This window comes from Molothrus aeneus, chromosome 5 (genome assembly GCF_037042795.1).
Source record: "Molothrus aeneus isolate 106 chromosome 5, BPBGC_Maene_1.0, whole genome shotgun sequence".
Taxonomy (NCBI): domain Eukaryota; kingdom Metazoa; phylum Chordata; class Aves; order Passeriformes; family Icteridae; genus Molothrus; species Molothrus aeneus.
This window is the reverse complement of record NC_089650.1, coordinates 24797067-24823341: the sequence shown is the minus strand read 5'-3', so window position 1 is coordinate 24823341 and position 26275 is coordinate 24797067. Positions and strand designations below refer to the sequence as shown.

Sequence of the window (26275 nt, the reverse complement as noted above, 5' to 3'; positions counted from 1 at the left end):
GACTCAATAGGTGAGAACAAAACTATATTGTATGTATAGGTGTTATTTAGAGAGGAACTTAGCAACTCTGAAAATAACAATTCCAGAGATGGCTGGGTTTTCTACCTGCAGCATCAAATGAAAGTATTCTGGCTCAGCACTGAACTGGAAGGAAGGTATCTACAATTAAGTGTCAAAAGGTGCATGTAAATCTCAGCTGTAGTTACCTGTTGGGGAGTCTAGGGGGAAACTCAGCTGATCAGCCCCTAGCTGTGTAAACTGGGATCTTAAGAGCTCCTCAAGCTGATTTTGACTGTGTTGAGAGTGTCTATTCTAGTGGGTGCTTAGACATCTAGTGAACATACTGGTGCTTACACTTTGAATTTAAGTACCCACACCTCAAAATTATACCTTCCATTTGATGCTACTTTATAACGTCTGGAGAGAGTTTGTTTCACTGTCTGATCACTGATGAAAAATTACCAATAGCATAAGCTAGTAATATTTAAGGGCAATCAGTATAATTATTGGAAATGCATTTATATGATAATCTATTTACATATTTTATAATGCTTCCAAAATTTATGAATACAGTGTATATGTAGTAACGTGACATTTTAAAGGCAAATAATGATGTAATTTTAAGAATCTCTTTTAAAAACTGCCCCTACCCAGGAGCTGGATCACTTTCTGGAAGAGATGGACACCTTGGTTTGATTTCTAACACAGGAATTGTTCTACGCATAGCAGAAATGCATTCCTTCTTTGAAAAGTATTTGTTGGAATATTCATTGTGTTGTCCTGAGAATTTTCCAGCAGAACTACATGATGTAGAAATACCACTCAGTAATACAAGTGATTCTTCAGAGGTACTTATATTTTTTCTAATGTTTCAAAAATATTATACTGGTATTTCATTCAGATTCTTGGTAATTCCAATGGTAATATTTCTGGGAGCACTATAGAAGAATGAAATTATATGCAGAGGATCAGTACAAAACCAAAATCCTGTGGAAGCAGTGAATTATGTAGTTAACAAATGCAAATATCCTTGTGTTATTCATTCCTGCAAAAATAATCCCCATCCCATAGCCAGTGTATTTAGACCCTAGAAGATTAAGCAGAATGATATTTTAAAAGGTGTTTTCATTGGTTAATAAAGTTGGCTGTTACTCACTGAGGGCTGAGATTTAAAATCTTATAGATCTTCATCTTTCATACCAAAAATATCTTGATGTTAATTTTGTAATATGTATGTACCAGTCTCTATATTGTTAATTTAGTCTATAATAAAAACATGACTTTCAAAAAATATGTACATTATATTTTATCAAAAGTTTTTTAAGGTCTTGTATGCCAATTTTTTCACTGATTATCAGCTGGCTAGAAAATAAACTTTTTTTGATCTCTGGCTTGTGAGCAGCCTATTTGAGCTTTCAAATGTAGGCAGCTCAGAATACATTACTCAGATAAATATTGAATTAGAATTCTGGATTTTACACTGACCATGGCATACGTTTTGAACATTGAATGAAATTTGTCTTTTAAGACCCACTGTAAAAATAATTGTCTTCAAAGTTTCTCAATCCCATGTCTTATATTAATAATTATCCTAATATTAAAAATGAAAATGAAAGATCGATCTTTGTGGCTTATTTTTTAGTTATTATATTCAGTATTAAATGGAGACAGGGGAGCCTTGAGGAGGGAGAAGTTGGTATGTTACAAAAATGAATAAAAATACTTCTGTGAAAGTAGCTTGTCTAGAGTTGGTGAACTTTCTGCAGTGTTGGACAGCATATCATTACTCATTTCCCAACAAAGAGCTGACTGTGCCACAGAATAAATTGTAAATATACAGTATGTGACATTTATAACAGCCATCATATATCAAAAATTATTTTACTCTGTCTGCTCTTTTTTTGACATAATTAATATTACAGTATTCTAGAATAATAAGCTTCAGAGCTCACTGTCATGTTCATGACGGGTGCAAGCTGCATAATCATGTGTTAACTTCACTGTTGTAGACAGCTAACAAGCACAAAGCTCTTAGTTTTTTTTAATTCTAAGATTCATTGATTTTTACCACAACATTTTTAGAAGCTTTAACTATCCAGAAGGTTATAGATGTTATTTAAAAATGTAACTGTAATTTATTACTTTGAGTTTTAACAGTAGAAATAGACATAATTTTTGAAAGAATGAGTTTTATGTCCGAAGTTGTTTCACTTATATCTACCTCTGTAACCTATTTTGGCTCTTGAAGGCTTTTTCTGGTCTGCTGACCAAAGAATCCCAATTACATTAGGTCTATATTTAAAATTCTGGGCCCTGTTACATTTTTCATGCTTTTTTTTTTTTTGTTCTGATCCATGATAGTAAGTAGGTCTGGAAATACTTGACTAAGACGGTTTGTTTTCAGGCTTCTGAGAAAGTTGAATAGCCAAATATTTTCGTATGTTATTCAGCAACCTACCAGTTTGACAACAGCAGTTGTTACATTCTTCTTCAAAAAGATTCAATATGAACAGAAACCCAAAGGATGCAGTTCAGTGAAAAAAAACAAAACAACATAACAAACATTTTAGAAAGAAATATATAGCATAAACTGGAATTTTAAGAGCTCGAGTTCAGGGGCACAGAATAAATTAAGTTCTTCCCATGTCCATATATGTGTTTTCTCCTAATTTTTTTCACAGTCCATGCTAGCAGGACAGTGATTCATTACTGAATTAGAAGAGGGCTGTAGTGAATGGGTCCTCCACGCACAGCTCACGGCTTACCATGGGTTATGGCTGCTGAAGGCAAATCCATGTGCTCGAATTTATGACTTCCAAACGCCTGGATTCATTGTTACCTTCACTTCTACTAAAGCTTCATGTGGGATGGTAACTGGCTTAATAGCATAAAATCAGATTATTATGAAAAAATCCATCTTTTGCTCACTTGGATTTACTGCCTTGTAGTTGTCATACGCTGACTTTTTTTGTAGAGGAAATAGGTAAAATTCTCCATTTTTTCAGCAATGAACATTTGAAATTTGAGAAGAACTAACTTCCCAGGAAGCTGTTTTTAGTGTCCACATTTTGGAACCAATGATGGAGACATTAGGCCTATTTCAAGTAGCCTCCATGTTCCCTGAAAAAGCAACTGTTTGGCCAGTGTTCTTTGCAGATCTGTGTAATACTTTAAAAAATAGAGATGGTGTGTTCAGCCTTTAAATCAAATATTTCACAATTTTAAGAAAAGGTTTTATTCATACATGAATGATGGCTGACAGTGTTCCTGCATTAATTCCCTGGTGAATGACAGCCAGCAGTAGCTATTTGATGAATGCCTGCTAATGTTCCATATGTATTTTATAAAATACAACAAATCCTCACAAATTAAGTGGTTGAATTTTCAGCAAGTGTCACCCTTTGTTAGTTGCAAAGCTGAGAAAACAGATAGGTAAACATAAATAAAGCATTATTCTAACATTGAGAAACCTATTTTAATTATCAATATGTATACTTGACAAATTACTTTTTCATCACTAAATGTTGTATTATCAGTGTGCCAAATAATAGATTTGAGCCAAACCCATAATGCCATAATGATTTTAAGTCAAAGGCAACAATCATTGTGACTGTGGGTATCTCTAAGTCAGCCCACAGATCCTTTGTATTAGCTTTAGAAATGTGTCATCACATAAACATTGAAAAGTCTTAACTTAGTAAAAAGGACACCTTTAAAAACTACCTATTTACCGAAATAAACATATATTTATGCTGGAATGAAAGTCATACCAATTCCAGTAGACACTAGATTATAACAGATTTGTCCTGTTTCAGAAAAATACAGAAAATACAGTTTAAACTTTAATTTATTTAAATGATGTAATTTAAATATTATTAAATGTTATTATTTACTAAAAATGTAACATTTATTTTGTGTTTCAGATGTCTATTGATATGTCTGAAACTACATCAGAAGTTTCACATGTGAGAGCAGCTTCTCCAGTTTCTGTCGTTGCGGAATATGAGAAGACAGAGAGTAGGGCAACAGTTGCTCCAGATAAGGAAATTAACATTCAGTGGTACATTCCTCTTATGGCAAAGGAATCAAACGATACAGAAACTAAGGTATAACTAGAGCAAAGCAATTCCTTAGGGAGTGGAGCAAATTAAGTCTCATTTCCAATGAATATTTGTGTTACAAGTTACCAGCTTTTTAATATAATTATGGTGATAGGAAGAATTTATTTACTCTGCTGCAAACCTGCTCTTTAAAAAAACAGAATGCCCTTACAGTTTTTTGTTGGCAGGCCAAAAAACCACCTTTTTTCCCCCATATAGAGCTTCCAGGCTATACTGCATTCATGCCTGTTGTAAATCCCTGATGTCTTTAAGACCTCCACTCTAAGTTTCAGTAGATGTGACTGATGCATTCGAATAATAGTTTGGTGGGAGACTCTTGGAAAATCAAAGATACACATATACAAGGAAAACGGGTTTTTGTAAGCCTCATTTTCCTAAAAGATCAGACTGAAAATGAAAGATGAAAGAGATGAGAGGGTTGCGGGACCGTGAGAAACGATGACATGGAATTTGTTTTATCTTTACGCAAGGGAACAACATGTAGGTAAAATTTCTGCTACAGCAATAAAAATCCACGATCTTAAACTTTCTGGCATAGCAGATATGTTTCTAAATTTCTATTAGACCCATTTATCTTTATTAGGAAACTGATAGAAACCCCGGGAGTTAATGTAAATAATGTACCTTTGAATGTGGTTTTGCAGGTTACTTTAGCATGACCATACAGATCAGTAGAAGACCAGAGACAACTCTTAAAACCAAATAATGTATGAATGCCATTTTTTTTGACATTTTCCATATAGTCAAAATATTCAGCTACCATTAGGAAGCATATTTTCAATTGCACTAGTAAACACTTGCAGTGAAAGATGAGAACATTCTGCTTAATTTTCTTATAATGGTGTGGCTTTTTTAGATTGGTGAGTTATGCACACTTCATGGATTTAAACCTAGCATGATGACAGCCATGCATATGATTGACCAGGATGAGGACAATGCTGGGATTTTGATAGTGACATTATGTGGTACACCTAATTTTCAAACTCATAGTAATAATATCCAATTTAATTAATTAAATTAATCTAAAACCTATGAAAACTGAGTGTAGTACAAATTCATATGAAGTCACACTACTCTCTTTTTTTGAAGGTCAATTATCTAAGGCTTCATCAGTACACTGTATTTGATATTTATTGTACTCTTGTATCACTGAAATAACTCAGGTCTACTGCATTACAGTTTATGCATCCCATCTCTCTTATAGGTTTTGTTGCTTTATGCTTATAATACAAATCCTATCAGGATTAGTGACATCAGTTCAACGTCCATGTTTTCAGGCCACTTGTGGATTCCATTGGCTAGGTAAATAATCACTGACTCTGTCCTGTTATTTCATGCTGTATTAAAGATCAATCAGCCATTTAGGATGAGAGAAAATAAAGTACAAAATATCAAAGAGCTGTAAGTCTTTAAAAACATTCATTTTTGCTTTTCAAAGATTTTTCACTGTAAAAACCGTAAGATGTCATACATGTGTTAAGCCCATCCAAACAATTGCTTTTTCAATGCATTCATTAGCATTTTAGTTTTGATTCCTAAAGAACCAAGCAACATATGCTAATTATATTACACTGGCTTAGCAACATAGCAGATCTAAAAACCACTCCCAGCAGTTCTTCCCATTCTCTCATTGAATCAACTACTTTCTCCATACCATATTACAACTCTAAGAAAGCAAGAATTTTTCTCAGTTGTAGCACTGGACTCTGCCCTTAATTTTATATCCTATGGCATTTTTCGTTATTTCTTTCTTGTCATTCATCTAGTCTAAAAATTTCTGGAACTGCTTAGTGGGTGGAAGGGAAGAAGTAATGGCCAGCCTCTGCCACCCTGGTTAGATGAAAAAACCATTTCTTGCAGAGGCATTCCTAAATTAATACTTCCTGTTTTTACTGTAAAAAGCTAATGCATTCTATATCTCCATTTATTAAATGGAAAACTTATTTATGTAAAATTATGAGATCAGTCTAAAAATGAAAGAAAATGTAGAACCTAATCAATATGTAATAAAAGCTAGGTCAGCCTAATTATAACCTGGAAGCAACAAATATTGTTGTTTTATAGCAGTAATAATGAAAAACTTTGTCTTCTTTTAGAATTATTTCTTTAAGGGAGAAATTGTCTGATCTGAAGGAGCAAATTGAATTATCGATGCAAGCTTCTAAGAGCTTTTCAACTTCAGAACGTACAAGTTTTCATGAGCAAAATGAAACTTTGAAAATAATTCCTTCATTTAAACCCAAGAGAAGTGATGCAAAAGTGCATCTCGATGGTAAAATAGAAGTAAGTGAGAACAGCTTGGCTCTTGTATATGTTTGACTTGATTTAAGATGCCTGTTTTGGGGAAATAAATGATGGGCAACTTGGAAGGCAGACATAAAGGCAGGCATTAAGCTTCTCTCACCTCTTCAAAGAAAAGTTGAAATACTTTCACTCCTTATTTAATATTTAACTTTTCCTTATATATTACTTGTTGCTTTAGAAAAAAACCCCAGGTATTTTCAACCTTTTACTTGAAAATAAAGGCTACTTCTTCAGGTACATAGATTTGGAAACTGATACCTAATTTATAGTAATCTACATATGAAAATCCTTGGCAATGTGCTAAATTAGCAAGGTGATCAACCCAAAAGTGCTTTTTAAACATCAGTTACACATCTTCAATGTAAAATGGGCAGTGGTGGTTTCTGAAATAAGAACCTTCTAATAATGTTATTGAGAGATGACTAAAATTGGCATGGGGTTTATTTTCATTTTCTCTATGCCATCCTCTTTTCTTTTATTAGCAAGGCTGAATAGAAGCAAATACTCTCCCCACATACACACACACAAAAGGTAATTTCAGAATTTTCCATGTGCTCTGTTTGAGATAATGTCATTGGAATAGGATGTTGCCACAGCATAAGTGCTGCTTGATAAATGCCAAGGCAAAATAGACGTTTATTTTCAAAGTGGGAGACATTTATCATGTGACAGGATTCTCTTTATATCTATTATGTGAAATGATTAATGATGTAGAGGCTGTCATTTTGTCTGATGGATGCTGTGAAACAGTGACAATTGTGCACTGTGCCATTATAACGAGGCAGTATTTTGACCAGCTTGGAGAAAAAATGGTATTTTGGCCAATCACTGTGTTCAGGAGGGTAGACAGAGCTGTCCTTTAGTGGGTGTTTCTGATTATCTGAAGGTGTTTGCTCGAAATTTCATTAATATATGTCAGTAATTGGTAAAAAAAGTTTAGAATACTAATAAGATTAACATGCCATGCATTATGCATGTATAAATATCATCTTGTCAGGGTGTTTGTTTATCATATCTTCAGTAAACACATAGCAGAAGTATGCTCAGTCACTGGATTTAAAACCTGAACCAGGAGCAATTTTGCCTCAGTAGAAACTGCAAGATTTGGGCATTGTGTTTGTACAGGAAACACTACTCTTTGTGTTGCAGAAAATTTATATTCATCAGCTAAGGTTTACTTTGCTGTGAATTCAATTAGTATAACCTAAAACTTGAATATTCTGAAAAATTTTGTAAGGCTGAGCCATCTGTTAGCTTATCAGAGGAGACTGATAGTACAGCATATGTTTGTAGTACACAGATAGTACAAATTTCTTCTTGTTTTATACCATTAGGAAATTGCTAAAAGGTGTTTATCTGAAGTCAAAGCACTGCTTTCTGTTGATCCAGCCCTGTCCTCTCCATTAAGTGAGGTATGTTGTTCTCATTAAGAGTAAAAATCTGTTTTCTAAAATAAAACAATTGTTCAATTGAACTGAAACAAGGATTATACCACTAAGCATCTTCCCATGTTTTCCTTATTTTGTTTTGGTTTTATTTTATCATCTTTACAAATAAAATCCAAATGTGCATGATTACAAACTGTGAATATCTTCACTGTTCATTAGAATCAACTTTTCATACACGCAAAAATGTATTGAAAGGGGATTTTTGCTCACAATGGTTAATACAGATTATTCACCACTCTCTGGTCGTTGTTTACACAGACTCCAGTGAATTTCCATTATGGAATCGCCAAATGCAATTTCTTTCCATTCTTGCATTTTTGCAGTTACTCAGGTTTGATTAGTCCATTTTCTTTAGCTTTCTCTGTCTTGCCCATGACATGTTTTGAGAGATAGCATGCAATTTTTTTGTCCCCACTGATGGGACAAAGCATCTTATTCATGCTGTTGTTACCCAGTGCAGTCAGTATCCCAGAGGAGACTGTGGGAACTGGCCCAGGGTGGGGAACATTGCTGTTCAGTGTTCTCAGCCACCTTGGGGACATCAGGGAAGGACCACAGCTCTCAGGGCTCAAGGGACTCCACAGGAGATTCTGGAATCCACTTTAATTATCACTCCCTCAACTGATCCTCAAATATCTTGCCAGTAATTGTTCACAATGGAATGATAATGGAAGATATCCACTGCACTGTTCCAGTCAGAGAGCTCTTCCTACCAGAACAGAATGTGACTTTTATCTGAGAACATTGGACTAGTGCCTGTTATAGCAGAGAGAATCTGTCCTGTGTGTCCTGCAGCCCAGTACCTGAGAGTACACACTGCTCTTTGATACACATTGCACCATTCTTGCCACCCCTCGTTATCCATCCTGAAGTTCTCTCTCAAATGACTCCCAGACCTTCATATCACACAATCTGGCTTAATCAATGCATCAGATTACATCCACATCCCTTCTGCAAAGCTGTACTTTTCAGGGTCCCACTGAAGTATCTTCCATGGTAGCAATATTTGATAGATTCCTAGGGAAAGATACAGACAAACTTTCACAGAATCATGAAAAATTTCTGGAACTGTTTAAATTCTTATGAATTCCTTTCACTTTGCCTGCTTCTATTTGTGGATCTAGGATGGAAGTGAGGGAGCAGATTTAGTGATGTTCTTCTATTAAAAATATGATGTTTACTGCACTGTTTTTATTCTCTCTAAATTCCACAACCGGGTGGAACATCACAGAACTTTTCATCATGAAGTTTCAAATACAAACTTCAAACTAAGATGCTTTGAGATATGGTAGTTTTGGTTGAGCAGCTGAAGCCTAATCCTTCAAGATGCTGAGTATCTTTGTTCTTCTCTGAAGCCCACAGAACATGTAGGGTGCTTAGCACTTCCTAATGTATAGCATATTTCACAGTAGCATTTCCAAACTTTCATATAAACTGTATGTGTGCATTACCCTGTCTCAGCCAGAGACAGAAAGCTCTGGGAGGGACTAGGTACACCACAGAATAGTACATTCCCTTTGTTTTGGAATGGAGGAGAAGGCAGCGGATACATTTCTTATATGTAGTTTTTCACCATTTTCCCCCACCAAACACTTTTCTGTTGCTCATCTTCTGGTGAATTAATTGGGCAAAGTCACTTCTAATTTGTAGTCTTTGTTTTCTCATTGTCTGAGCTGTCACTCTTCTGTCGTGTTGCCACTTTCTCTTCTTTGATTCTGTTTTTTCTCTCTCTGTGTCTTACAGTGCTTTTGATTCAGCCCTGAATTATATTTACAAATGGAACAAGTGCGTTTTCATTGAATTATTCATTTAAAATGATTTGAGTCTTCATGTTTTAAGAATAAAAAATTATCAGCCTACTTGTTTTTAATGCTGTTTAATGACTAGCTATGTCCTTGAGAGAGATATAGTGTTTGGAATCTCCAGTCTTAAACATTAGAAGTAAATTTATAAATAAAATAATTGCATTAAAAATTAACCTCCCTATGTAACTTATTCCAGTTATCTCTGTCTTCAACTGTTTTTTGTTGATACCTAAATCAGTTAAATAGTTCTCTGTGTTCAATGGACACTCAAACCAGTTTATGATTGCCCTCTATTTCACCTTTTACTGTTAGCTCAATTCCTTCATTTTTTCATCTTAGGAAAAGCCTTCCAAATTACTAACCATACTTGCTGCTCTTCATTTTACCTGCATATGATCATCATAAACTTTGTGAGCAAGACTGTTCATAAAAGTTTCCTCCCTTGAATCCTGTTTTACTAGTTTCCTGCAAGAAATGTCATTAACCACAAATTTATACCCAGGCAATAAATATTTCTAACTTACTCATTGGTTGAATTTCAGAAATCTGACTTTATATGAAACTATTGGTATAGATGTATATGTATATTGGTATATACATGTGTGTGTATATATATATTGGTATATATGTACTTTTTGGTACCTCTAAGCTTAATGAAGTTATTAATTTAGTATTTATTTTTTTTTCAGATCCCATTTGATGTTACTTTGCAATCAATAACAAATTTGAAAGATATGTTTGATCTTGCCAATGGATGTATAATAAGTGATGGAAGTCTTTTCAATTGGATGATTTCTCTGCTTCACTAAATGCTGTTTTGCAATAACTTCATCAGTTACTATCTGAATGCTACAGACTTAGACTTAAGTTCTAGTGTTAATATAACAACTTCATTAATCACACCAGGATTTGGCTCCTGTTATGTTTTATAATTTTCACTTTTAGGTTATTTCCAATTATTTAAACATTAGTAGTTTTTAACATTAAAATATTTTTTAGGAATTTAATATTTTTAAAGTAGTTTCTTTATAAGAGGATTCTCTAGCTATTCAATAATTTCTTATTGTTTAGAAAAGCTGAATAGGTTTGTAGTCTTCTAGTTCCTGCTAATAGATATTCCTTTTTCCCTTGAAGTTGTATTCTCATCAGCAATTTTAAAATTGTTTTTTGCAGTTATCAAAAGTTGGTATTATTTCTGAAGTTGAGAATTTTTGGGGGGGCTAAAATGATCAATGAGTTAGTTTGTTTCTTATTCATCTGTTTGGAAACTAGCATTTCAGGTTGTTGAGGGTGCAAGTGATCACTCAGATGTCTTCATAATTTCAAAGCATTTTTTAAAAAAACAAACAACTCCCCCCCCCAAAAGGCAGTACAAAGAATAAAATGGTACAATATTGAATATTTTTATATAATTCTAAAAAGCTAAGGGAACCTTTCTGAATGTTGCTGTAAATATTATTTTAAAGTACTCAAGAAATACAAATGAGTCCTAACAACAACCACCTGAGGCAATATGCTCAAGCATATTCTCCATCTCAATGGGTGGAGCATCTGAAATGCCCCAGTGATTGAGCTGGAGAATTTGACATGAACAAGTGAATTAGCAGAGAGGGGTCATGGTCCTTTGGTTTTGCTCACATCCCAAAGCCAGGCATTGCTTTGTTACTTGGAATGATTTGTTTGCAATAAACAGCAAAAAACCCCCAGGACATTTGGGCAGGAATCCTATGAGACTTGTCCTATGGGTAGTTATGGTTTTGTACTTCCAGGAAAATTCAGCATTAATGGTTACCATTCCTGGGCTCATTTCCTGTGAAAAATGCCAGTCCCTTTCACTTCACTTCCCTGTACTGTAGCCCAGTGATAAAACAATAAACTTTTTTGAGCTATTTGGAAATTGCAGATTTATCTTGGCTTGTGCTTTTCAGAAAAATGTTACCTGGTTGAGTTTCTTTTAGGGAGGAAGAGGGAGAGAGAGGTAAGATTCTGAATAATGTGTATCCTAAATGTGATGAGTGCAGGAAGAAAGGGAATAAAGTTCTTTCCTATTTCTCTTTGCTCCTATAAAAGAAAGAAGACTGGATGTATTTGTGTTATGTGTAGCTGTTTAAAAGTTGTGCTTTTTTTTGTTTTGTGTACACTTTTCAGGAATGCTGTAGGTAGTAGGAAAATTAGAAGGATAATGATACAATGATGAAAAGAAGGGAAAAAGTGAGTAATTGATAGGGCAGTTATTTTTGCAAGAAAATTTTAAAACTGAGTTAGTATGATTATTTAACTGGACTACCTAACAGCCAGTTTGGAGGAGAAACTCCTTAGCATTATTCTTTCATTAAAAAATTTATTATTCTGCAGTTGTTCAAAAAGCAGGAAAGATAAAAATTGACATTACTCGTTTTTCTTTTACAAGGAACAAGTAGGAAATTGCAGCTTTAAAAAAAAAACACAAAAAGGTGTTCTGTATTTTGTTGTGCTTTGTACAAACTAAAAACCTATCTTTTTTTGTTTGAGGTCACCTTGAGGATTGTCATAGGACTTTTATGCAGCTTAATTAATATTTCTAAAACATGCTATAGGTATCAGGTGAAAATGGAAGTGAAGTTCTATTACAGACAAGGTGTTTTTTTCAGTGCTGCCTGTCTGGACCTTGTTATATTTCCTGTACTTGAAAGAGAAATATTAAATAAAAGCCTTTACCTATTCATTTAAAATACATTACTATACTTACTTTCCTATAATACATACTTTCTAAGATTTTTGTTTTAAAGAAAAATGTTATTCTTTAACACAGCACAGTGAAATAATAACATTAAAATATTGACCTCACTGTATCCATAGCAGCAGATTTTATTCTCATAAATACAAGATAAAGTATTCAATGCAGGTTTCAGAGGAAACATTGGAGAAAACATTTTTCTTTTAGCATATAATTAAACTCTTTAGTTAAAATCTGCTTGTATGGAGGGAACCTCATATCTGAATGTCTCCAGTAATCACACAGAAAAAAAGTATAAAAGCAATTGCAAAGCAAATTATTTCTTGGTTATGTATTGCAGTAGTTGGGTGGGGTTTTTCGTCCTTACCAGTAAATGGAGACTAAATATGTGAAACCAGAATAGATTTGTGTCAGCACCATGCTGAATTAGATTTGCATAGAATACTTGTCTGTGTCACTGTCTCCAAAATTAAAAAGGAAGAGGAGGAAGGACGATTTCACTTTGTAAGGGAAGACCTTCCTCATATGGGAAGTTCTTCTCTATGATCTGCCCCATACAACAATGCCAAAGAGCTGCTATTGACAGCTATTGACAGCTTTGAACCCCTGGCATGTTTACCAATTCTTTTCAAATTTTAACTGAAATATTTCTCCATTTTACATCTGTGGAAGGAATGGATAGTGCTTCCCTATCTGATAAATCATGGGATGGGGCAAGGAGAAAGAGAGAGAGAGAGCTAGAGGGAGAGCACACTCTGGGGAGAAATTGAAAGATTCTGAAAAGAATGACATTTTATCTTCAGTGCATTCCCTTGGGTGAGGGACTAGAAAGACCTATGAGAAACTAAAGAATAGTAAAAAGAGGTGTTTGGGGTTTTTAAATTATTTGAGTATTTTCTGTTATGTGAACTGAATGAAGCAAAAATACTGAGTAAAAAAACCAGTTTCTGGTCCTGTAATTAAAAATTGTATTATCAAGAACATGCTGGAGCTCAAATTGAATTTGAACAGGGAGCTTAACAGTGAAAGGTCTGAATGGACTTTAGAATATTTCAGTTTTCAAATACTGTTTCAATATAGTTTTAAATTATATTGCTGCCTTGAAAGATGTTCTATATTCAAGGCATTCACAGGATTTCTCATGCCTACAAATATATAGTAACTTGAAATTATTTCTGGTTAAATTAATTTTATGATGTGGAAATCAGTAATTTCACACAGATTTATCCAATTGTATGTGACTGGTTTTTAAATTCCACTACAGCTACAATTCACAATAATTTTTTGTTGTCCAAAGAATGTATCCATTTTCTGGATGACATGAATCTAACAGAATAATCCTAGTAATTACCCTCACTATGCCTCTGAAGCCCCTAAAACAGTTACTTTCAAGAGATGATGGGTTAAAGCATAGAATATAAAGCAGTTATGGGAAATATTCAATGTTAGGAAATCACATAGAGCAATAAATTGGGTAAGGTATGGAACACAATGACAGGGAAGAGATAAGGACAGACAGTGATAAGTTCAGTGCATTTCAGAGCCAAGAAGAACTGCTGGGTAAGGCACGTTTAGGGCCAACATGTCAAATTGACCCTGAGACCCTTGCCAAGGCCTGGAGACTAAGCCAACTACACCGGGAATTGACCAAATTTGGGGAGAGGTTCAAAAGTTTAAAGAGGAAGACTCCTCGAAGCTGATGAAGGCCGACCGGAACGACCCCTGAGAAGATCCTCAAAAGAGAAGTCCCCGCCCACGCTCCGCCTACACCACTCCCCATATGTATATGCATGAATATGATGTAATCCCAAACCTAAAATTGTATAAAAAGGTACGCTTTTGCTGTAAAGATTCAGAAATCCCATTTTAGGATTTCTCCGACGTCGTAATAAAATACCTCCTGCTTATTTGACTGAGTCTCTTAAGCAGTAATTTCTCGCCTTTTGGGGCAAAAATCGGCATCATTTCTGGCGACCCAGATGGGACGAAGCAGGAGATCCGGGATCTGAGGAGCCCCCTCGCTGGGTCCGGGGCTGGGACCCTCTGGGCGCCCCTGACGACTTTTTGTCAGAAGAGACTCCCCCTCGGACCAAGCGCTCTTTGGTGGACGAAGAGTTCCCTGCATCTCCTGCTTCTCCTGCTCCAAATTAAAGAGGTATTTTTTTTATCATTGTTCATTGGTTTTAGGATAAAGCGCTTTATGGGAACACGGGGTCAGACGTGACCACCGGAGGGTAAACCAGAGGACGCTCTGGTAAAGAATCCCTAATTGGTATTTTTGGGTACCTTTTGGTAATTGGTGTCTTTGCTAACCAGTAATTGATGCCTTTGGTGGGTACCTTTTGGTAATTGGTGTCTTTGCTAACCAGTAATTGATGCCTTTGGTGGGTACCTTTTGGTAATTGGTGTCTTTGCTAACCAGTAATTGATGCCTTTGGTGGGTACCTTTTGGTAATTGGTGTCTTTGCTAACCAGTAATTGATGCCTTTGGTGGGTACCTTTTGGTAATTGGTGTCTTTGCTAACCAGTAATTGATGCCTTTGGTGGGTACCTTTTGGTAATTGGTGTCTTTGCTAACCAGTAATTGATGCCTTTGGTGGGTACCTTTTGGTAATTGGTGTCTTTGCTAACCAGTAATTGATGCCTTTGGTGGGTACCTTTTGGTAATTGGTGTCTTTGCTAACCAGTAATTGATGCCTTTGGTGGGTACCTTTTGGTAATTGGTGTCTTTGCTAACCAGTAATTGATGCCTTTGGTGGGTACCTTTTGGTAATTGGTGTCTTTGCTAACCAGTAATTGATGCCTTTGGTGGGTACCTTTTGGTAATTGGTGTCTTTGCTAACCAGTAATTGATGCCTTTGGTGGGTACCTTTTGGTAATTGGTGTCTTTGCTAACCAGTAATTGATGCCTTTGGTGGGTACCTTTTGGTAATTGGTGTCTTTGCTAACCAGTAATTGATGCCTTTGGTGGGTACCTTTTGGTAATTGGTGTCTTTGCTAACCAGTAATTGATGCCTTTGGTGGGTACCTTTTGGTAATTGGTGTCTTTGCTAACCAGTAATTGATGCCTTTGGTGGGTACCTTTTGGTAATTGGAAGAAAAAAAGAAAAAAAAAAAAAAAAAAAAAAAAAGAAAAAAAAAAAGAAAAAAAAAAGAGAAAAAAATAAAGAGAGTAAGAAAAAAAGAGGCAAGACTCTGATGCACTTGTTCTTCTTGTATTGATCTTGTTGGTTTGTTTGAAACTGTGATTTAAGGGTTAAAAAGAGTGGTCAGTTTTTGTTTTTATCTGAACTGAACTAAATCCCGGGACTCGGTCCAATTTTCTCCACTCCCTTGGAGGAACTTGGAAGGAGTGTATACGTTTTATACCTTTGTTTAACCCTGTTGTATGCTTTGATGTATTGACTGTAAGATTTTTGCAAAGGGACGAGTTTAGTGGTTTTTATGTTGTTTGAAATTTGTTGTGATATTATCGGCAAAACCGTACTATTGATTTACAGTTTTGCGAGTGTGTGACGGCCTGGAGCCGACCAATATCGGTATCTTACGGTCTGCCGGCGACATCTTACGATAAAGCAGTGTATTCTGATAGAACGGAAAAGTAGGACAGTTTGAATGAATTGACACCGTGTATGAGAGAGTGTGTCTGAGACGCAGCCCGACTGCGAAGCGAGTGGGAGTCCGGCTCTGCAGTTCCTGTCCCTCGCGAGAGGCCAGGTCAGAAAAGGACGAAGCGCTTGGATATTGTATGAATAAGGTGCTAAGATAAACTGGTATATAGTGCTTGTGGGAAGGAGATTTACTTGGTGGGATAAGAAACACCGACCCAGAAAATAGCAATGGGGAGTCAGCCGAGCAAAGATATAAATATGAAAACCCCCTTAGGATGTATTCTGAAGCATTGGAAGGACTTAGGGGGGATTCCAGGAAGAAATATAAGTAAAAAGACACTCCTTAAATACTGCACGCAGTGGTGGCCGTTGTATAAATTGGATGATGGTGAGAAATGGCCACCAGAGGAGACAATTAATTATAATACCATTTTACAACTAATGCTCTTCCTCCGCCGGCTCAATAAATGGGATGAAGTGATGTATGCAGACATGTTCTTCACCCTGAGGAATAAACCTGAGTGGCAAAAGGAGTGTGGAATTAATGCAGCCCCTCAAGACCCTCTGGTACTAGCCCTGGAAAAGGATAAGAAAGGCTCAAAACCTAAAGAACGTTGCTGCGATGCATGTAGCATTGGGCAGCGATGTCTTAAGCTAACAAGGAGGGACAGTGGAAAAGAGAGTGAAATAAGCCTGTGGGAATACCATCCAGGGCCCCTCCCCAAACCAGGAGAGGAACGAGAGGATCCGACCCCATTAAAAGAACTGGAATGATGGTGGAAATCTAAGTTTGAGTGCAGCCCTGATAAGTTAGATAAGAGCTGGGGGAAGGCTAGCCCGTTAAGGTCGGAAGATAACAGGGGAGAAGGCAGCCCACAGGGATTGGATAGTCCGCAGGGGTCGGGAAGCTACAGAGATGCTGGAAGCCCACCTAGATTAGAGATTGAGAGAGAGGAAGGCAGTCCGCCGGGAGCAGAGAGCCGAGGGGAGACGCGTAGCCCCCCCGAACTAAGCTTGTATGGGGACGGTAGCACACCCAGGAATGGAGGTGCTCGTAAAATAGAAACCAGTACACCAAAGACTGGGGACGAAAGCAACTCACCGGGAGGTGATGTCCCCAAATTGAGATACGGTGAAGAGAACAGTAATGAGACATGCGAGAGCGAGGCAGGGAGCAACTGCACTATTGCTATTGATAGCAATGGGCTTGCGTAACGCGATCCCCAAGGCTATCAATTGGTCAATGCTATATGACATCAGGCAGGGAAAGGATGAGACCCCATCAGAGTTCTTGGATAGACTTAGGGCAGCCATGAGACAATACACACCCCTGGACCCAGCGACGGAAGAAGGGAAACAACACCTGTTAGGATTAATGATGGGACAAAGTAATCCAGACATCAGGAAGAAATTGCAAAAGCTTGAGCATCCAGCAAATAAAAACCTGGAGACACTGCTAAATGAAGCATGGAAGGTGTATAATAATAGGGAAATTGAAGAGAAGAAAAAGGAGGACAGGAGGATAGCTTGAGTGGTGGCTGTAGCCGTGGCAGCTCAGAATACAGGTTACTCGGGACCTGGAACCAGAGGAAGAGGTAGAAGCAATCCGGCAAGAGGGGGGGGGGAGACTCCAACCCCACCCAACTAGAGTGGGGCCAAACCAGTGTGCGTACTGCCTGAAAATGGGACACTGGAAGCAGGAATGCCCCCAGTTAAGGGAGAGACTATTGGGCACTACTACGGCCACACAACAAGATAACGACTGAGGGGGACCGGTGGGCCGTTCCCTAGCAGACCCACTGGTTAAAATGGAGCTAGGAGAAGGTGAAAAGGAATTGGACCTTTCGATTGATACGAGAGCAACCTTTTCGGTTCTAAATCAGGAATTGGTACCTAAAAGTGATGAATTTGTGCAAGTTGTGGGAGCAACAGGCCAACCAGAAAAAGCTTACTTTTTGAAACCCATCAAATACAAAATTGGGAAACAAGTGGGAATCCATCAATTCCTGTATTTACCAAATTTGCCAAAGCCCTTATTGGGGAGAGACCTATTAGAGAATTTGAGAGCTATAATAAAGTTCAACAAAGACAAATTGGAATTCCAAGTAAATGAGGAACAGCTGATCACAGCTCTAAGCCTGACAATCAGCTGTGTAGAACCAAAGCCTGAGAATCATAACATCAGGCGAATCCTAAGTGAAGTATACCCACTAGTATGGGCTACTGATACACCTGGGAAATCAAAACAAGCAACACCTATCATTATTGAACTTATACCTGGAGCAAGGCCGGTGGTTAAGAAACAATACCCACTGAGGTTAGAGGATAGAAAGGGAATCGAGCCCATAATTAAAAGGTTCTTAGAATTAAGATTATTGATAGAATGTGAATCAGATTTTAACACCCCAATTCTGCCAGTAAAGAAACCTAATGGAACTTATAGATTAGTCCAAGACTTGAGAGCAGTAAATGAGATAACCAAGACATTACATCCGGTAGTTGCTAACCCATACACGCTTTTAACTAAACTGAAAGATAGTTTGACATGGTTCACCGTATTGGATTTGAAAGACGCATTCTTCTGCCTTCCTTTAGCTCCTGAGAGTCAAAAGATTTTTGCCTTTGAGTGGGAACTTGTGGATAGAGGAAGAAAGACCCAACTTACGTGGACAGTATTGCCCCAAGGATGGTGTAACTCCCCCACGATTTTCGGGAATCAGTTAGCCAAAGAGTTAGAGCAGTGGAAAAGGCCGCTGGGAGATGGCACTCTCCTACAGTACGTAGACGACCTCCTAATAGCAACAGTGACAGAGGAAGAGTGCATTGCATGGACTATTTCCCTGTTAAACTTTCTGGGTTTAAGTGGATATCGAGTCTCCCAACAGAAAGCGCAGCTGGTGCAAAAAGAAGTGGTGTACCTGGGATACGAAGTCTCCAGAGGACAGCGATCCCTGGGAGCAGCCAGAAAAGAGGCCATCTGCCAGATGCCTAAACCAGAGACGGTGAGAGAACTGCGTGCCTTCCTGGGGATGACAGGTTGGTGTCGGCTATGGATCTACCAGTACGGGATGCTCGCTAAATCGCTGTATGATTTGTTGAAGGAGACCAAGAGTGTCCTAGTTTGGACTCCCGAAGCAGAGGGGGCCTTCAAAAAGCTGAAACAGGAGCTAATGAGAGCACCAGCTTTAGGTCTCCCAGATGTATCAAAACCATTCTGGCTGTTCTCCCACGAGCGGCAGGGGATGGCCCTAGGAGTCCTGGCACAGCAGTTAGGACCACGTAAGAGAGCTGTGGCCTACTTCTCCAAACAGTTGGATGAAGTAAGCAAGGGATGGCCTGGCTGCCTGAGAGCAGTGGCCGCAGTAATCATTAATATAGAAGAGGCCAGGAAACTCACGCTCGGCCAAAAGGTAACGGTGCTGGTGTCTCACACCGTCTCAGCTGTGTTGGAGCAGAAAGGTAACCACTGGCTGTCACCTTCCAGATTTTTAAAATACCAGGCCATTTTGGCTGAGTCAGATGACGTGACTATTCAGGTCACTAACATTGTGAACCCAGCTTTATTCCTAGAAGGGAGAGCCCCAGCAGAGCCGATCGAGCACGACTGCCTGGAAACAATTGAGGCCGTCTACTCCAGCCGCCCGGACCTCAAAGAAGAACCATTCGAAGATGCAGACGACTGGTTCACAGATGGAAGCAGCTTCGTGAGGCAGGGAGTGAGAATGGCCGGCTATGCAATTACCACCGCAAAAGAGGTAATTGAGTCGAACCCTTTACCTGCAGGGACTTCAGCCCAGAAGGCAGAACTGATAGCTCTGATTCGAGCCCTGGAATTGGCGGAGAACATGCGGATCAACATATGGACAGACTCTAAGTATGCCTTTTCCATCGTACATGCTCATGGGGCCATCTGGAAAGAAAGGGGACTGTTAACTGCTCAAGGAAAAACAATCAAACACGCAAAAGAGGTCTTGCGACTGCTGGAAGCAGTCCAGCTCCCAGCACAGGTGGCCATAATGCATTGTAAGGGACATTTAAAGGGGGACACTATCCCGGAGATAGGGAATAGAAAAGCAGACACAGAGGCTAAATTAGCTGCTGCAAGAACTGAAGAAATAAAAGTAGCAGCTCTAGTACCAGGTGAGTTAGACACAAATTTTCGGCCAGAATATCAGGAGTCAGATCACAGGTGGATTCAGAGAAATAAAGGTAAAATGTTAGAGAATGGTTGGGGTCAATTGGAAACGGGACAGTTAATAATACCAGGGAATACGATGTGGCAGTTTGTGAAAGCAGAACACGAGAAAGCCCATTGGAGTTTGGACCCGCTATATCAGTATTTGCAGGCTCGGATAGCAGGACCAAAATTGTTCACCACTGTAAAACATGTCACATCCCAGTGTGAGAGGTGCCTGAAGAACAACCCGAATACAGGAACTAAGATACATCCAGGGGCCATAAATCGAGGTAAATTCCCAGGTGAAGTGTGGCAAATTGATTTTTCTGAGCTCCCAAGAAAAGGAGGGTTTCGATATTTGCTGGTATTAACTGATACATTTTCTGGGTGGCCTGAAGCATTCCCTTGCAGAACAAATAAGGAAAGAGAAGTGACCAAAGTACTGTTGAATGAAATCATTCCACGGTTTGGGGTACCGAAGAGCATTTCTTCGGATAGGGGTACACATTTCTGTGCAAAAGTGGTAAGGGCAATAAGCAAAGCACTACAAATCAAATGGCAATTACACACGCCCTATCGCCCACAGGCCAGCGGCCAGGTGGAAAAGATGAACCATCTTATTAAGCAGCAGATTGCCAAAATATGCCAGGAGACTAATTTGCATTGGTATCAAGCTTTGCCTATTGCTCTGCTTAGACTGAGAGTCAAGCCAAGATCGAAAGAAAGGCTAAGCCCATTTAAAATTCTGTACGGCAGACCTTATGCTATGCAAACTGTAAATGGGGACGCTGTAGATCAAATAGGTAATCAGTATATTTATGACTATGTGATTATGGTGGGGAAGCAATTTGACAAGAATGCTGCGGTGGTGATTGACCACCAACCTAAACAACCTAACTGTAAGTTGCATCCTTTTAATCCCGGTGATTGGGTGTATGTTAAGAATCTTTTAGGAAAACCCCTACAAGAAAAGTGGGAAGGACCTTTCCAAGTGCTGCTGACCACCTTCACCGCGGTTCGAATCAAGGAGCGACCTACGTGGATCCATTACTCACGGGTCAAGAAAGCACCGGGGAGTAAACAAGAGGAGTAGACACCGTGACCCGGATTCCACTCCAGACCTCTACTATCCTGATCATCAGACCCTTGGGGTTCCATATGAATGCCAGCCAAGTTCTCTTTGGATCCCAGCTAAATGGATAAGACCTGCCTTGGATGTGGAGCCTTCTGAATCAGCTGACCCCTCGGGATCACGAGAAAATCCAGCACCACCCACACTAAGGAAATACAAATGGTAGGAAGATCAATGGGGGAAACCATACTTATGATAGTTATTTTTCTAACATCCATACAATTCGGGCAAAATGTAGTTTTTCCTCGAAACTCTGCCCCAATAGACCCATGGCCCAATGCACACCAGTGTATTCACCCGGAGTCAGGGATGAAGGGGCCCTATTTCGATAACCTTTGACCCTCACCCTCTCCTCTTTCCTGTGGGAAAGATCGTAGCATCTAGCGGTCCCGAGGAAGGGAAAGCACAGTGTGAGATGGCATTTAGATTAGATCAGTCGATGACGTTCGCATGTGAAAGGGAGTCGAAAACGCTGGAACAGGGTACTAGTTTCCCCAGACGTGTTACCAGATACGAAGTGGCATCACCGGAAGACGTGATCTCCTTATATCCAAATTTAGACTTGCCCCAAGAAATTACTCCACCAATTGAATGTAGAAAGGTGCATAACTTAACCTTTATCGGGCCCCAGGTAGTAAGGAGGTCAAATGAACTGAAACTGCTGCTAGACCCCACGTACTCTCTGAAAAAGGTGCAGATGAATATTCAGACTAACATTACCCATCTGCAAAAGGACTGTCAACCGTTCATACAACAAAGCCTTAAAGGATGGGAGGCATGGCTAGCTACTAGGTCTTATCACAGGCGGGCGCAAAGGGATATAAGTGGATGGGTCGGCACTGGATTTGGAATACTGAATACCATAGATCAAGAGGTATTGGTTAACAAATTGAGTACTGTCACCACCAACTTAGGAAAACTTAAAGTGCCCCTGAGCTCATCCATGCTTACATTGGCAGAAACACAATCACTGGTAGTTAGGTTACTAACCCTGGTAGCAAATCGCACTGCTGAAGATTTTGCTAGAATTGCCGGCTATACAGGAAACATTAGCAAGGAAATTGCGCTTGCTATCCAATGCACACAAACACAACAGTGGGTACAGTCAGTGGCAGCAGGGATAATAAGAGAAGGAACGTCAGGAACGCTGTCCCAGGAAATAAGAGAAACGATACTGAAGGATAATCGTACTACACAATTTGAAAGGGACCATCAAGCCTGGTGGCAATTAGTAAACTTTACTTATGTACCACAGCATGAGCACATTGAAGCCTATGTTCTTACCATCAGTGCTGCAGAGGAAAGGGCGATTTTCCCTATCCTTACCTTAGGGACCATACATCAGAATGTCCTTGTTAGGCCAGTAGATCATAATGTTTGGGCGAGTTATGATGACGCCAAAAATAAGTGGCAGTCTGTTAGTACAGAAGCATGTATTCCTAGGGGGCAACTAGGATACATATGTGAAAATGCTATAGTAGATACAGAAGATTTATGCTTAGATGCTGAAAATAGTGTATGCACTTTTGAAATGCTTCCACACAATAGAGTACGGTCGCAGGTTTATTATGTAGGGAATGGATGCGCCTGCGTCAGAATAGCTTGCAGTAACGTAACTGTAGATAGTTGCCAAGAGGAAACTAACAATACTAACTTTTGTGTATGTAACTTTACCAAGATTATAGGTTGTGATTTTAACTATACCGCTCCTGTAACCACCCAGCAGCTAATTAATGCAGACTACGACCTCTATCATGAGTTGCCAAAATTACAGATAGGTATGGATGTCGAGGTTCTTAAGGCGATGCTCGTGCATCCAGAAGTAAGAAGACTGGTGCAAAAAGTGAACCAAACAGTTAAGCGCATGGTCCTACAGGTGGAGCACAACTCAGAAAGAATAAAAAACATCCTGACTGAAGTAGAACAAGTAGGCCAACATCACTGGTGGGACGTTTTCACAGGATTTTCCCCAACAGCAACACAGGTCTTTCATTACCTGGTACACCCGATACTAATTTTAACTATAGCAATGCTTATACTGACTTTTATGAACCTATGCTTGTGGTGGAGGCTGAAATCCTTGATGAGTAAGATCCAAATGATTTGGGCGATGGTGCGGGCGTATCAACGCCCCGAAGGATTAGAACTTGACGAAAGAATTCGTAAGTTATAAGAAAAGGAGGGAAATGAAGCCCCTAAAACAGTTACTTTCAAGAGATGATGGGTTAAAGCATAGAATATAAAGCAGTTATGGGAAATATTCAATGTTAGGAAATCACATAGAGCAATAAATTGGGTAAGGTATGGAACACAATGACAGGGAAGAGATAAGGACAGACAGTGATAAGTTCAGTGCATTTCAGAGCCAAGAAGAACTGCTGGGTAAGGCACGTTTAGGGCCAACATGTCAAATTGACCCTGAGACCCTTGCCAAGGCCTGGAGACTAAGCCAACTACACCGGGAATTGACCAAATTTGGGGAGAGGTTCAAAAGTTTAAAGAGGAAGACTCCTCGAAGCTGATGAAGGCCGACCGGAACGACCCCTGAGAAGATCCTCAAAAGAGAAGTCCCCGCCCACGCTCCGCCTACACCACTCCCCATATGTATATGCATGAATATGATGTAATCCCAAACCTAAAATTGTATAAAAAGGTACGCTTTTGCTGTAAAGATTCAGAAATCCCATTTTAGGATTTCTCCGACGTCGTAATAAAATACCTCCTGCTTATTTGACTGAGTCTCTTAAGCAGTAATTTCTCGCCTTTTGGGGCAAAAATCGGCATCACCTCAGTTTCTTTATCTGAAGATAACAGTAATCCCCTCATCAGTGAGGGATTTTAAGTTTTCTGCATCAACATTTGGAAAATATTTTCAAATCCTTGAGTGAAAGAGGAAGGCTATTTATGTTACTATTCAGTTGAGACACGCTGTAATGGAACAGTCATTTGTTTCCAGTCCATTTCAGTGAAATACAAGAAGGAAGATTCTTTAAAATAATAATGATGGAGTTAGAATTAATTGTTGGCTAATATGCTGAACTAATTAAGCCAGCAGAGAGATCCATTTATGCTTGCCAAAGGTTTTCTTTGATAAAGATACTGAGAACATCATTAAATGAGAGAAGTGAAAATATGAAGCATAGGTTAATCTTTAAAACAGAGTGGGTGAAAGAGTCCAGAGGCAAGTGATGAAGTCAAATATTTACCACTGCAATTTAATTTTCCACTCTGAAACCCCAGAGATAATTAGAATTATTCTCATTTATCTACCATCTCAGCATGATTTAGGATTCTACTTAATGTGCAAAGAAAAAAAGATGGGCTGTGCTGAAGCAAATGGCACCAAAACTCTCAGTGTGGAAGCAGGATATGCTACCTAAGAAATAATCACGAGCTGACTGAGCCAGCCCTATAGTCCTGTGTGGAGGCTGAAAGTCTCTGAATACACAGAGCACCTACATGGCTGGTTTAGCTCCTGGCCAGACACTCAGAGTTGAAAAGTACATTTCAGCAGCCACCAAAAAATTCCAATGCCCTAGGCAAAGCACCTTGCTTCTTGGTAGTGATACTTGTTTCATTCCCTGTGAATTCTGCTTCATACAGCTACTATACAGCAGAGCTAGCAGTGAAAGTCAAGATCCTATCATATGAAATTGCTCTCTATATTTTATCATCATACAATTTGCAGTGTATTTATTATCTCTGTCACATTCCTACGATTCCACTACCAAATGGATAATGCCCACTTTTAAGTGGTTTCCAAACTGCTCTAAAAAACAGTTATAACCATAAAGAAATTAAGGCCTTTTTTTTCCTGGTGTCCTGACTGGTCTTACTCCCCTGGAACTCTGTGGCTTGTCCTTCAGAAACTAATGTCACTGCCCCTACAATGAAAATCTTGTTTATGGGCAAAGAGGAAACCTATGTATGTTTAAAGGCAAAGATGTATTAGCATAATTGAAATCTTAGCCTAATCCAAGAATTGTTATCAATCCAGGTCTAATTATTATGGGAGAAGAAAGATTATTTCTATGTGCAAAATGTTTTAATAATAATAATACAGTTAAAAATATTATATAAACTTATAAACTGTTTTTGCCTCTCTTCACTTGTGTATTGCTCACACTTTCACTCTTTTTTCAGCCTTGCACAATTGCTGGGAATGCCCTGCCTTGCACGGGTGGCCTTTCAGCAAGAGCACCACTTTGGCTTTAAGGACTGGGCTTCTAGCTGCAGTCCTTTCCCCAAACAGGATACACCATCGTGTCCCAATGGTTCCTTACAAATACCAAGAACAAGCACAGCACAGGTACTGGCATAAAAAATGCCAGCAAAAGTCCTACCAGCAGGAAAAACTGATTTAACTGAGAGGCTGTTACAGAATGAAGCAAAACATGCTGATCATGTTTATTTAAAATGCCCCAAATTTTTAATGTTCAAGGCTTCAGGGTTTGTCAGGCAGGTGCTCACCTATCTGTCTGTGAAATCAGTTGTGCTCCACGGAGGAGATAAAGAAAAAAAGCCAGAGGATCTGGCTGTGGTAAAGGTTTTAGATTCTCTCTGTACTGAAGCTGGGATGGAATAACAAGTGCTGGCCGCAGAAGTGAAACAGGACAGGTTTAGCAGCAAATTAGGACTAAAAGTGGAGTGAGGGTAGAAGACTTGCAGGAATGCTGTGGATCCCTTAACACTCAGCTGAGAAGGCAGGTGGTTGAAGATGTAAATTATGACTAATGATTGCTTAATGAGGATTAATAGATGCAATAGACATGATCCTCATTGCTGTAGGGAAATAATGGCATTTTGTGCAACAGTGGCATGGTTTCTTTTCTCCTGATTCTGAGTTCACTTCTACAGACAAGATATTAAATGAACTTGGAAAATCAAGCCTCCATCGGAAAAGGAAAGTAAATCAGGCAGTGAGCTCGACCGCTTCTGAGGGGACCCAGGGTAAAGACTCA

At 38.8% G+C, this 26275-nt stretch overlaps 1 protein-coding gene across 1 annotated transcript in view; it reads left to right on the top strand.

The window, feature by feature from the left end:
- The window catches only part of CFAP54 (cilia and flagella associated protein 54), a 103479-nt gene extending 91086 nt beyond the window's left edge, over window positions 1–12393 (top strand). The window contains exons 64-69 of the mRNA XM_066550110.1: window positions 655–848; window positions 3924–4106; window positions 5326–5423; window positions 6218–6404; window positions 7760–7837; window positions 10368–12393. Of these exons, the coding sequence (XP_066406207.1) occupies window positions 655–848; window positions 3924–4106; window positions 5326–5423; window positions 6218–6404; window positions 7760–7837; window positions 10368–10487 (860 nt within the window). The 3' untranslated portion in view covers window positions 10488–12393. The remainder of the gene's footprint in view (window positions 1–654; window positions 849–3923; window positions 4107–5325; window positions 5424–6217; window positions 6405–7759; window positions 7838–10367) is intronic.
- Window positions 12394–26275: the final 13882 nt, after the last annotated feature.